This window comes from Sphaerodactylus townsendi, linkage group LG02, assembly GCF_021028975.2.
Source record: "Sphaerodactylus townsendi isolate TG3544 linkage group LG02, MPM_Stown_v2.3, whole genome shotgun sequence".
Lineage (NCBI taxonomy): Eukaryota > Metazoa > Chordata > Lepidosauria > Squamata > Sphaerodactylidae > Sphaerodactylus > Sphaerodactylus townsendi.
Window position 1 is genome coordinate 91,169,063 of NC_059426.1, and position 14,269 is coordinate 91,183,331.

At 39.3% G+C, this 14,269-nt stretch overlaps 1 protein-coding gene across 7 annotated transcripts in view; it reads left to right on the top strand.

Moving 5' to 3' along the window:
- MICAL2 (microtubule associated monooxygenase, calponin and LIM domain containing 2) overlaps positions 1-14,269 on the top strand; it is a 102,822-nt gene that overhangs the window by 38,588 nt on the left and 49,965 nt on the right. For all 7 annotated transcript variants that reach the window (XM_048485051.1, XM_048485053.1, XM_048485055.1 and 4 more), the window contains exons 3-5: positions 4,894-5,101; positions 6,290-6,406; positions 12,386-12,487. In XM_048485051.1, the coding sequence (XP_048341008.1) occupies positions 4,894-5,101; positions 6,290-6,406; positions 12,386-12,487 (427 nt within the window). The remainder of the gene's footprint in view (positions 1-4,893; positions 5,102-6,289; positions 6,407-12,385; positions 12,488-14,269) is intronic.

Genomic DNA, 14,269 nt, shown 5'->3' on the forward strand with positions numbered 1-14,269 from the left:
ATAGCTGAGATCTTCAGTTGAGGTCACCCAGTGGTGGAAATGATTTCTCCATGACTCTGACCTTTGGCTTCTTCCTCACTTCACTACACCATTTTTGTTTGGCTTATGTTTCTTGTCCCTGTCTTGCTGGTTCTCCTGCCCATGGTACCAGTGAGGTAATAACTTCTGCTCCCTCTCTTCTTGACATGTGATAGTCAGATCATGTGTTTGTATTTCAGTGGATCCCAGGTCTAAAATGGCTTAAGCATTAGAACACTGGTGTATTTTCATTTGCCAATAATGTATCCCTTCTCTTCAATTTGCTGTCTATTGAGGGGTTTTTATTGCACTAGAGGAGCAGAGGAGTCCTACAGAGACCCATTGAAACTGAGCACTTCCTTATAGGAAAAAGCAAATCTTAGCTCCCAAAAGTTTGTTCTATTCAATAAAACTTTGTGTAAAGCCCATACAGTAAAAGCCATCAATTGGTTAGACTTCAAGTCTGCTTGCTCACATGAAAAAGAGAGTTGCACTCAAATGCTATTTTCCACATCTTACTCACTGCACAGAATGTGTTGCTGTTTGTAACATTTTCCCTCCACAATTAACCTTTCTCCTACCTGTCTGAAAGCTGTAAGGAAGCCTGAATAAAACTATATAGAAACTGAATAAAGCCTGAATAAAACTATATAGAAACTGCTAAGGAAACTGCTACCAGGGAAACCAGAAGCTCTGTAAAGCTGCAAACAACAGATACTACCATTTTGCTCCAGTTAGTCTCTCTCTCCACTTGGTGAAGATTTAATTCACTGCATTAATATTTTGATGCTTATACTGTGAACTAGTTGGACAGTAAATATGTGCAGCACTTGAAGTTCTGCTCTTACAGATGGGATGTCAACCAGATAGTGCCTGATCCAACAAGGTGATGTCACTTCTGATTGAGTTGAAGCAGGGCCAGTTGTCCCTTGTCCCTCTATGGGTCAGATCACTTGTCCCAAAAATGACTCATTTTGCCTGGTAGTTGATAGGTACAATATATGCTTAAAATCTGTGGTAGTCCTGTGAAACCAAGGTCAGATGGAAGGTTTGCTGAAACATTCAGGTGCCAGAGATGTTAAATCTAGTCTTGTTTGTTTTTCTCTCCAGCAAAATTGCAAGTCCAAAGAGCTTAAGGTCTATGCGCAGTTCCTAATCTGGCAAATAGCTACATTTGCATAAATGATCTCATTTATTTTGAAAGGGATTATTTATTTAAATACTTTGTGGATCAACTCTATAATGAAGTCTCAGACACTTACTAGTTGATCTACATAGATAGATTGGATTGGATTTTATAGTAATTTAAGAAAAATGTGACCTACTTTTTACTGTGAATAAAAACTGGATTCTCATGTCAACCAGCCACACTTTATTTTTAATTGTAAAAAACCCCCCACAATGCATGCTTGGTTTATGACTGAAAGGAAAGCATCAGCTGAGAATGAGCCAGTAAAAGTATACTGAATTCTTTTAATTCGTTTTTCTGAGGATATATCACTTTTGCTGAAATTGTTTATTGAGTATCAGGTTGAATGAAATAATTTCTTTTTCTGGTGACTGTACTGTTATAATATAGTATCTTTCTACCCAGAAAATATTTTGATTAAATTTATGTAAAGTATAATGTTCTTCCATAATAATCAGGCACGTTCACAATGTTTCATAACAGGCTAACATAATGTACATTTCTAAATGCATATGTTAATATTGCTTAATAACTTATACATCTGTAGCATAACATAGGAGTGTCTTGTTCTGAATAAATAAGCATCTTGTTTTCGCAATTTTGGAAAAGAAAATGTAAATCAGTATACATCCAAAGATATATTTTTCTTTGGATATTGTCTGAAAGGAAAGGTAACTCATGTATTTTTGCAAAAGTCGAATGACTGGGGAGGATCATACAACACTGTGAGTGCAGTGAGTTTGCCATGGAGTTTTTACCACCTGTCTATGATCTTCCATGTCCTCCCACATTAAAAAATGTATGACAAGAATTTAACAACCCAATTCAACCAGGGTTGGTGAACTGGAATGGTCCATTCTGGCACTGCCCTGCTCACTCCATAGGGCTTTCCCACAGTACAGAAAGCCCAAAAAAGTAAAAAAAAAAAACCCTTACTGAAGAATCCCCCAAAGGGGAGAATAGAACTATGTCATGAAAATCATGGCATATCTCCACCAGTGGCTCCACCAGTGCACAGGGACTGAAAGGCACTGGAGGTTGGCCCACTCCCTGGAACACCCCAGCAACATTGGTGCAACATTTTGCACTGGCAGGTCTGGGCAACAGAGGCAGCTTCTGCACAGTCCCCAACCACCCGGATAATGTATTTAGTCTCAAAGTGACATTTGGAATGACTTAATGACAAACCTTATGACCTCTGAACAAAAATTGTAAAAATTTTCTTTTACTCCATAGCCAAAGGTTGTAAAAGCGTGTGTGTGGGGGGGGATGGTGCCCAGAGACAAGCCTTCTCCGGGTTCCCCCCCCCCCGTGCCTGGAGGTGGGGCTTGTCCCCTTCCTGCAGTGCATGTTCTGCCCTCCCCAGAGTCTAGGGACCGTGGTAGGGAACTTCCATGGCTCAGATGTTCAGAGACTACATACTCCCATCAAGGCTCCACCACCACCAGCATGGCCAATTGGCCATGCTGACAGAGGCTGATGGGAATTGTAGTTCCTGAACATCTGGAGAGCCGCAGGTTCCCTACCCCTGGTCTAGGGAGAGCAGAAGCCACTGCCAGTCTCTGGATATGTGTTTTTATAAGCATGGCCATGCCCCCAAACCCTGCTCCTGGCCTCCATGCTTATAAAAGCACGTCTCCGGAGGGCAGAAGCCAGGCTGCAGGTAGGAGGTGGGGCCCTGATCCCCACCTGGAGACCCAAATATACTCCCCTCCCCAAAGACGGTTATTTTTCATATATATATTTTGCTCAGCTATATCAGACTGTGCATCCCTAATCTAGCCTGAGAGCCAGCATGGTGTAGCAGGGGCATATCTGCCAGAGGTACATGGGGTATCACATGTCCCAGGACTCACACTATCTAATCACATTGGGGGGCGCCGGGCCCAGGCCGTACTTGCTGGCTCTGGGCGGTAGACCTGGGTGCCTTTCCAGCACTGGGCAGTTGACCTGGGCGCCGGGGAAGGGGAGGCGGAAAATTCAGATTTTGCTCCCAGGTTCCATTTTCCTAGATATGCCTCTGACAAACACGCTGGTGGGTAGATACTGCAGCACTCCTATGCTGCTGCTGGCCCTTCAGTTCAGCAGTCTTTGATTATTTTTTTAGGGGGAAAACCCACTCCTTGATAACGAGATATTTCTAAAAGATGTACTTTTATTCAGAGTTTGTAAGCCCCTTTGAGTCTCCTTACAGGAGAGAAAGGGGGGATATAAATCCAACTCTTCTTCTTCTACAAACACAGTGGAAAGCTAGACACGTCATGCCCTTCCTCATTCCAGTTGTACTGGTTTTCTCCATCTAATATCAGAGTTGTTTTTCTACACAAGTGCTGTTTGAATAAGATTTTGAATAGTGTTTTTCTACCACTTACAAAAAACAACAACACTCAGGTCTCTTGTACATACCTATTTCATTTAATTCATTCATTCCAGCATTGTAGCCTGTCCTATATAGAAAGGATGGGATATGTGTTTGTCTGCAATGCAAGTTTGCTCCAACTGATCATTGAGGCCAGAATGAGTAGATGTGTATAACCAGACAGCATTCTACTGGCAGAATTACCTGATTCTACATGAGATGAAAGCCTCAGAATACACCCTTGTGACCATTTGCCGAGTTTGTGTTGTAGTTCTGCAGACCATTTCAAGAAGTAAGGTGCTTGGGTGCTGTTGCCAGACCCCCCAGTTAACTTTTAAAGTGAGTTACAAAAAATGCTTTGATCCTGTACTTAGGTTATTGAGAAATTCAGGAGTGCTGTCTAAAGTTGTAACACTTTTAAAGGCATGTTTTGGGTACTTGCATCAAGTCTCAGTAGAAACAGTTGTGTGATGGAAAAGTGGGAAGTAAATTCACACCAGGAGGAAAACTTACTACTGGGCACAGGGAAATTGAATTATTAACCAGCATGAGGGGCTGCTGCTAATCATTCCTCTTTTAAAAATGATTATGAGATTCTTTACTTGATGACCTGCCTTAGACCTTGGAAAAGCAAGAGTAGGTGAGGCAGAGGGTTAAAGGAACTGGCTGGTAGCTAAATGTTATAAACAACATCAATAAAATCAGTACTCCTATCACTTCAGAGTACATGCTGGTGCTCAGAACTATATTCTTCTTTATAAGACAGAAACCAAACTTCTCTGCATTCCCCATGTTGAAAATTTCAGCTCTTCATTAACATACTTGATTGATAAAGGCCAACTCAAATAGAGAAGGGTTTCAATGTTTCCCAAAGTTTATCAGGCTTGGACTTCTGACAAATCCACACTGGAAGACAATTCCATTATAGGAGATGCTGCTGCTAAGAACATCTCTCTTGGCTTCCTTGATATCTGGACCTGGCAGGATAATGTAAAAGTAAGTGTAGTCAAATCAGCCTATAATATAATCTTGTCTTGGTTTTCATAAATAGGAAAAAGAAAGTAGACCAAGAAAAGTTCCACTGAATGGTCCAGAAGTTCTTTGTCATCCATTTTAAAGCCTATTCCAAAGTCCCTATTTGTGGTGTAGTGTGTATGTCTCTTTAAGAAACTGGTATTTAAGGATACTAGGGGATGAGAGCGCATGCAGCTTTTGGAATGTGTTTTACATTGTTGGCTGAACTTGAACAAAGAGGTTGGATATAAGACTTGGAGGGCTTATTGCTAAGATATAATACTATTATAATAGCTTTTTTCTATCCCCTCAGTGCTTGATTGTTGGAGGTGGCCCCTGTGGCTTGCGGACTGCCATAGAACTTGCCTTCCTAGGAGTCAAAGTTGTTGTTGTGGAGAAGCGAGACACTTTTTCAAGAAACAATGTGCTTCATCTTTGGCCTTTTACTATTCATGACCTTCGAAGTCTGGGAGCCAAAAAGTTTTACGGAAAGTTTTGTGCAGGATCCATAGATCATATTAGTAAGTATGCCATGAGACCATGAGAAATGGCAGCAGGTTTGCTGTGCTTGTTAAAAGATACACATATTCTGCACAGATGTGAACTAAATACTTTTCTATGTCTTCCTGTCAGATATAGTTGGTGCAGTTAATTGCCAGGTAAATGCAGATAAGTTTTGGTTAATCCTGTTGAGTCTGTTAAGGATTGTCCTGGTTTACCTTGTATGGAGTATATCTGTATCAGACCATGAACACCAAATAGTCCATGCCCAGTACTTCTGCAAGAACAAGGAATTTGTCCATTGTACTGCTGCATCTCATTCACCTTGTAGTCTTTTTCTCCTTTGAGCATTTTTAGTATAATTACTGTACAAGTTTAATTCTGAAATTTTTTTCAAACTTTCACCAAGATTTAGAAGGTTCTTCTTTATTCTTATAGATAAGAAGCCTTTCAAACTGGTAGGCTTTTGACATGTATTTACTTGTAAATAATATGCTTCATATTTTGAAAGAATCTTTATCCTCCCTAAACATTTATTTTAGCTCTACTGGTAATGTGAAGGCCATTTTACATTACTTCTAATAACAATTCACAAGTGGAATTCTGCTTGTGGAACCACACCTACCTTCTGGTTCAACCCATTGTGTCCTTAAAACATTGCCCCCGGGGTTCAGATGATCTGAGAGGACACCCTCCCCCCCCTGCAATGATAGCTGTGTATAACCCAAACTACATGAAATCTTGAAAAGAGGGTGGTCATACCTTATGAATGTGATAGTTTGATCAGTGCAGTTTAGATAATAAACAATACCACCAAATTATTATTATTTAATTGTTACTGTAGTTCAGTTGGGTTTCTTTTAGCTTGAACATATTGCATCTCTGAAGGTATCTCTATGGTTTATTAATTGCATCTTTTCAGTATGTTGGTGAAACACGCTGTTGCGGGAAAAACAACCCTTTAAAGGGTTGTTTTTTAGGGCGGCCTGATGCCGCCCTGGGGGAGGGGGAGTGCAGTCAGGTCGGCGCTGCTGCGTTGCAGCAGCGCCGCCTGTGCGAACGGCGGCCTGGGGGCGGCAGCCTGGGGGCGGCCTGGGGGCAGCGTTTTTACTGCCCCCAGGCCGTCGTTTTTGGCCCATGCGGAAAGATAGAATAATGTTTACTCATGTGTAACCTAAAATAACAGCTATATTGTTTCTGTTTTATAGGTATTAGACAGCTTCAGCTCATTCTTTTCAAAGTTGCACTGATGTTGGGAGTGGAAATTCATGTGAATTTAGAATTTGTGAAAGTTCTGGAACCTCCTGAAGATCAAGAAAATCAAAGTACTACAAACATTTATTTGTGCAATTCCTGTTTAATAACCCTATCAAATTAATTTTATTTATTTAAAACAGCATTTTCCTATATGTAGACACTTCTGTCCTGTTGAGTAAAATAATTATACATTATTTTGGAAACATTTCAGCTAACCATTGAGGAGTAGTCAAAATCTGAAAAAAGTTAACTTCTGTTCTATCCTCGTGCTGACTTCCTTGGGCCATTTTTGCTGTAAAAAAACCTTTAACCATAAGCAGTGAAAAGTGGGACTGAAGTTTATTACCATTTGGGATTACTGTTTTCCAACATGAGCAACACAGCAAGTTATAGACATTTTGTTACACTTATTGGGGTAGCCAATTTGCTTCAGGTGTGAAAATCATAGTGTACATATAAAGTGCTACATATAAACTCCATAATCATTGAAATGTGAGGACTCTACCTAGGTAGATTTATTTTTTCAGCAGAACAATGTAAAATAATTACCTCATAATGGCAAGAACTGAAATATTTTCAGTGGAAGATTTCACTTGTAGTCAACTTTTGGCTTATTTAAGACAAATGTTAAAAGTTAGGCTTAAATGTTACTAGAATAACTTCATTCCCCCCCCCCCCCCCCAAAGAAGCAAATACCTAGCTTTTTGTATAATTTGGTCAAATAATTATGGCACTTACAAGAGCTATTTGAGTAGAAAGCAGTTATTAGTCACAAAACTGGACTTTTAAATTCCTTAGGGGTGTTTTTTGCCAAATAAATGTATCCTTAATAAAATATCAAACTCCCCACAAGTATTAAAATCATAATATTTCATAATTATTTGAAAAATTACATGGTATGACCTGCCAAAGTTTTTTCTACAACTACCTTTTGACTTTACAGAGATTTCAGAAAATATTTTTGCTCTAAGAGAGACAGTACAAAAATCTGCTTTATATTCTGTTGTACCAATGGTGAAGTAATACAGTAAACTTCTGTAATCTCAATTCAAGCCTAGACTATTGCAATGTGCTTGATGTAGAACTATTCTTGAAGACTTTCTGGGAAAGTTGGTGCATAATAAGGTGACTCACCTACTGGTCAGAGTTTGCTAGTAGAATCATTTAACTACCATTTTGAAACAGCTGTTTAAATTACCAGTATGCTTCTGGGTCCATTACAAGGTTCTGCTTTTCATATTTAAAGCCCTCTGAAGGACACTCTCCTATTATGAACCTGTGGCTAACCTTAGATAACTCCCAGGATTTCCTTCTGGATGAGCTGCCCATTTGGCCATACAATGGATCCACTATGTTTTGGTGATAGTTCCAGTGTTATAGAATATCTGTAAGATCCTTATCCACAATTCATGAGAAATATAAGGCTATTTGTGTTGGGTAGGAATTTTGCAATTAACTTTATAATGTGGGTGTTACCTTTAGAGAACATTGTATAGCTCCCCCCTCCCTTTAAGAACATAGAAAAGTCATGCTGGATTAGACCAAGGGCCATCATGCTGGATTAGACCAAGGGCCATCAAGCAGTCTGTTCACAGTGGCCAACCAGGTGCTTCCAAGAAGCTCACAAACAAAATGATGACAGCAGCAGCAGCAGCATCCTGCCTGTGTTCCACAGCACCTTATATGATAGGAATGCTCCTCTTATACTAGAGAGAATAGGTAAGCATCATGACTAGCATCAGTTTGAACTAGTAGCCATGGATAGCCCTATCCTCCATGAATATGTCCACTCCCCTTTTAAAGCCTTACAAATTTGCAGCCATCACCACATTCTGGGACAGGGAGTTCCACAATTAAACTAAGCATTGTGTAAAGAAACGCTTCCTTTTGTCTGTTTTGCATCTCTCACTTTTCAGTTTCAGCAGATGACCCTATGTTCTGATCTTATCTGAGAGGGAGAAAAGCTTCTTCCAGTTCACTCTTTCCACACCATGCATAATTTTTAGACCTCTATTATGTTTCCCATTACCTGCTGTTTTCTGTTAAAACAGTCCTAAGTATTTTAACAATTCCTCATAGGGATAGTTGCTCTACCCCTCTGATCATTTTGGTTGCTCTCTTCTGCATCATCTTAAGCTCTGCAATATCTTTTTTTAGATGTGGTGGCCAGAACAATACACAATATTCCAAGTATGGTTTCACCATAGATTTGCATATAGGCAGTATGATATAGGCAGTTTTACTTTTATTCCTTGTCTAATTATGGCCAGCATGGAATATTAGATCCTGTAGATCCAGTTTTTTTAAGTTGTCATGGTTTGTGAGAAAGATGGCATATAAACATTTCAATAAAAATACAACCCCCCCATTTGAGAATATACAGAACAGATGTTTTTGAACTTGTTGCTGAAAAATAGGCAGCATTGGTCATACTTTCAGAAAATATTTTTAAAATTAGAAGAAAGAGAACATAATAATCATCTGAATCATGGCTTTTAATTCTAGCATTTGCAAAAGTGATGACTCCATTACTTTGACTTTGATGTTGCAAATTACAGCTTGTATTTTTGCAGCTAAACACTATTTGTACATGATCTAAAATATTATTACATATATTTTTGGGTCTTCCGTCATACCTTTACTGTTTCCAGCACTGTTTTATTTGTTCTGCTGTTTGCTATTTCATTGTTATAACCAAACTAATAAACTAAACTGAAACTAATAAAATGAAACTAAATTATATGTAAAAAGTAGACAAATGACAAGAAAAGGCAGGTAGGCTGGCACAAGTATCTTTTGTTGGGGAAATCTAACCCTGTTAAATTATGGCATGAAAACTTGGTTTTAAAATCTCAGGGACTTTCCACATGAGAGTCGCCTTGCAGAGTAATGGGAGCAGCAGTAGCGTAGTGGCTAAGAGCAGGTGCACTCTGGTCTGGAGGAACCGGGTTTGATTCCCAGCTCTGCCGCTTGAGTTGTGGAGGCTTATCTGGGGAATTCAGATTAGCCTGTGCACTCCCACACACGCCAGCTGAGTGACCTTGGGCTAGTCACAGTTTTTCGGAGCTCTCTCAGCCCCACCCACCTCACAGGGTGTTTGTTGTGAGGGGGAAAGGGCAAGGAGATTGTAAGCCCCTTTGAGTCTCCTATATGAGAGAAAGGGGAATATAAATCCAAACTCTTCCTCTTCTTCTTCTTACTCTTCTGTACTACTTGAAAATATTGCTCTATGAATAATTTGATCTAATGCTGTACAATCCCTGGAAATCTGGCAATATTAGCTCCTAAGGGCAAGATCCTACAGAGTGTCCACTCAGAAGTGAACTCCTGGTTAGTAAACTTGCTAACTCCTGGTTGGGGAATTCCTGGAGATTTGATGGTGGATCCTGGGGAGGGAAGGACTTCAGTGGAGTATAATGCCATTGATTCTTATGTCCAAAGAAGTCATTTTCTCCAGGGGAACTGAACTCTGTAGTCTGGAAAAGATACATTTGTATAATCATCAATATATCTAATTTTTAACATGTCTTGAAAGCTAATTCATGGAGATTTTGATGATGGAGTCTGGAGAGAGTGAGATTTGAGGAAGAAGAAAGAGCTTAGCAGGACATGATGCTATGGAGTTCACCCTCCAAAGAAGTCATTTTCTCCAGAGGGAACTGATCTCTGTAGTCTGGAGATCAGTTTTAATTTCAGGACTTCTTTTTGCCCCACTTGGAGGTCAGCAACCCTATTAAAAGTAAATGACCTGTAGCTGAGTTCCTCCTGATTTCACATTTGTTGCTGTTGTCCTTTATTTTAAACTCAATTTACTATTTGTTGTATCCAAGCTGACTGTTTCATTCAGGACACTCACAAAAATAACTAATTATCACCTGAATGAATGTTATTTAGATATTTATACCCCAGTGGGTAACAAAATGACTTACATCACTATGTGATATTCCCTTTTATTTTTCACAACCACAACTCCTTTGAAGTATGTTAGGCTGAAAGGGTGTCTGGCCAAAGATCATCCAGCATAGCAGAGAGGGAATTTGATTCTGAGTCTCTGGATTTTAATATAGCCACTATACTATGCTTTAGTCTTGCAAGATAAATGCCCATCTGAGAGAGACCAGAAAATAATTCATTGTGGAGGAAGGGATAGGGAAGTCTCCACAGTGCTAACTCTCCACATGAGATAGTCAGGTGCTGTGATTGTGTTTTAAGTAACACAGATATTTTAGGAATTATCTGTGACATCTTGGTTGTCTGTAAAAGAGAGAATTAACCAACTATAAACACTCAGGATAATTCTGTTTCAATTCAAACATTGCATGAGACAAATCCCAATTATAGTCATTTATAGTTCTTTGAGGAGTGAAATCACTCTGTCAAACTGTCATGACCCCAGAGAAGCTCTTACTATTTTCTTATTAAGTCTGAATTGTCCCTATAGCTAGAACGGGTTTAGTTCCTTTTGAATAGTGTTCTAAGGGAGAGAACTGTAGTTAGACCCTGTCCCTTTAAGAAGCCCCCTAGACAGAGGCAGTCTTCCTTTTATCACCCAGTAGTGCTCCTGTTCAGTTAATTTAATCTAAGGAGCCAGTGGAGCTGGAAGGCTGCAATATCTTTTACGTATGAAAGTCTAAGGAGTATGAAAGTCTAAGGTGTGTAAAGTATAGAGCATTAAGTTAAGGTGTTACAGAAAGTAGAGTCCAGATAAAGGACACTGAAGGAACCAAGAGAAAGCACAGACAAAGTGGACTTTCTGGGAAGAAGTCAAGAAAGAATCAAAGTCTCAAGCTTCAAGTTGTTCCAGTCAAGCAAGTGCTTTATTTTAGTCAGACTCTGGGAGGAGTTAGAGTCGCAATTCGTCTATGCAATAAAGCCTCTTTTTAAAAAACTGTTACACCTTGCTTGTGAGTCTCCCACTCTGTGAGTCTCCTACTCTGTTCTAGCCGAGTACAGGGCACCTAAGACTATTTTATTTCAGGAACACAAAACAAACTATCGTATAAGCAATATTTTGGGAACACAAAACAAACTATTGTATAAGAACGATTTCCAATATTTCCTGTAGTACTCTCCACCATCCTAGGATTCACATTTTTGACAAGGTTTAGTTTTGTTTCATTTTGAGAATACCATTTCATACCCCCTGTGCAACTATTGAAATATTGAATTTTTGAAAGTTGAATATGAAAGTTGTGTAGTTAAAGATTCAGCTCCTTAAAACCTGTGGTCCTTGTTTTTGGGATACAAACCATAATCACTTACCTTAGCTCTCGACCCTAGCCTGCCTTTTCTTCATATGCTAGCTTGCATCACTATGTGATATTCCGTTCTATTTTCACAATCACAATTGTCAGCCAGTCATTTTTTGTTTTAATTTGTACATTTAGTTCCTCTGATGGAAATGTGAAAGACAAATTAGACAAAGCATTCTGTCAGGACTGCAGCATCGCAATGTTTCTATTATTTTACAAAGGTGGATGTAACTATCTTGCATAATTCCTCCATGTAGTAAAACTTCTGTTGACCAGGTTGAATAATTCTGTGATCTTGGTGAATTTATTAGTCTTTTTATTTTAAGAGTTTCAGCCACACAGACTTTATTGTCAATGGTAATGCCATTGATTATAATTCTATTTTTGCTGTCTTTCTAAATATTCTGTAACACATTTGTGTACTTTGGCTTGTTCAAGTTCTAAAGAAGAGTGTGAATGGGTTTTACCAGCTAAAATACTAGTTGTCAATTCTCAGACCTTCAGTTGTTAAAACTTTCGCATGAGAATACCTTGATTAGGCCTATTCTCAACTGTTAATGTTATTTACCACAGTATTGAATGTTATTTACCACAGTATTGACTGTGATCTTGAGTGTGACAAATGTATTAGCTACCAAGAGCAGTTTCTATACCCATGACAACCTTTAAACAAAAATGTCTCTTGATTTAATGTGCTGCTCAGACCTCATTCCTACAAAATGGAGTAATGTTTAATCCAGACTGTAATGACTACTTGTTAAGTTGTATGCTGGCTAACAGACCTGTTTGTTTCAGAAATAGGCTGGCGGGCTGAATTTCTTCCAATGGATCATCCTTTGTCAGAATGTGAATTCGATGTCATTATTGGTGCTGATGGCCGCAGAAACACTTTGGGAGGTGTGTTGTATGCATACTAAAACTAATTTGGCAGGTCACCTGACATCAAAGATTTGTTTATTGTTAGCTGTCAGAGTAAATACGTTTAAAAATTATAATCTTCAAATCATGAAGAAAATATGTTAACTTATATCTTTTAAAGTTATTTCACTGCTGATTTTAGAAGGATCTTCATTGTCAAACATGATTGGTGGTGGTGGTGGAAAATACTATCAAGTCACAGCCTACTTATGGCAGCCCTACGGGTTTTCAAGACAAGAGATGTTCAGAGGTGGCTTGCCAGAGGTGGCTTGCCACTGCCTGCCTCCACATAGCCACCCTGGAACCAGCAGACAAAAACCCTAGCAGGAAAGAAGAGGCCAACTTGTAGCTATCAGATGTGGGGCCAGGACCGCGTTTCTGGTCCTACACAGCTGAATTAGTTTTAAGAAAAACTTAGTTAGAAATAAAAGCAAAAGACATCTGACATTAGAAACAAACAGACAGTTTTTACTTAGCAGAATATAGATAAGATTACTGAAGGTGACCTCTCCCGAGGGAGAGACACGCCCCAGTGCTCTCAATTGAGAGACACAGAATTTAGAATGTTACAGGAGGTTGCCCCTCCCAGGTGGCTCTCGAAAGAGACACACCCTGTAGAGGAAGAACCTTAATTTTTATAGATGCAAAGACGTCACACGGTCCATCCCCTTACTCACGTATTAACCCATACTCCTTTCACGTGCTACAAGCATGTATGGTCAAACCTGATTGGACAGAATCTGTCTCCTGGTCACATGAAGACAGCCTGTATTCTAAGTCAAACGCTGCATGCTGTTAGCTTATGCCCTCTACCCATATGCAAAGGACAGCCATAAAGCTAGCTTGTTGTCTTCAAGAAAAATCCGTTTTGCTAAGTTTCTCCCAGAGAGAGAACTATCACCTTCAAGCAATGCAGGCTTGAATCTACATACTTTTAGATCATAAAACTTCCCTTTCCCAGCATGAAATGTTAAAACATAATTCTAACAGATTTTACATACACTGATTCTAACAACAATTATACCTTTGATTCTAAGACAATAGAATTATGATCAAATACAAGTAAATGTGAATCACTCATTATCATTTCTGTGTTATTTTACTATATAGAAAAACACTTTGTAATTTAACTAATCACATTCATTTCTAACCCAAAAACCAAAGTTATAAAATGCATTTGTCTTCTGTCACGTAGTAGCCTGTAGTTACAAGATCCCAAAGATGCTATCTTGCTTGCCTGCATAGTCACTGACAAGCTGGTGACATTCCTTTGACCTGCTGCAAAAATGCAGGCTTTTGGTCACTTACACAGAAGCTCCCATTTTGATTCTTAGCTTCTTTGGTTCATTTGGATTTTCCATATTTCTTGATTAAATACAAATTTTTATACACATTCTGGCCTGTCTCCACACAGAAGTCAGGTCCCAGCAGATTGTGGATCATCTGACTTGTGATCGTCTGCTGAGGAAATGTGCCTAAGCAAAAATAATAATAATAATGGGGGAGGGGGTGTCAGGAGCTGACTCCCATCTGATTATTGGGATCACCAAAGAGTCATGTTCTTCTAATCTTCCATCCTGGAAATAACTGTGGCCCAGTTTGGCCGAGTTGCCACAAATTTATCAGGAGAGAGGGTGATCAGATGGCCAGCTCATTCCCATTCTCTATTTCCCAATGGGAATGGAAAATGTCCACTTGGGACACAGCTAAAATAAAACAAACTGACTCCTTCTCCCTCCCCACTTGCCATTAGGAGTTCAG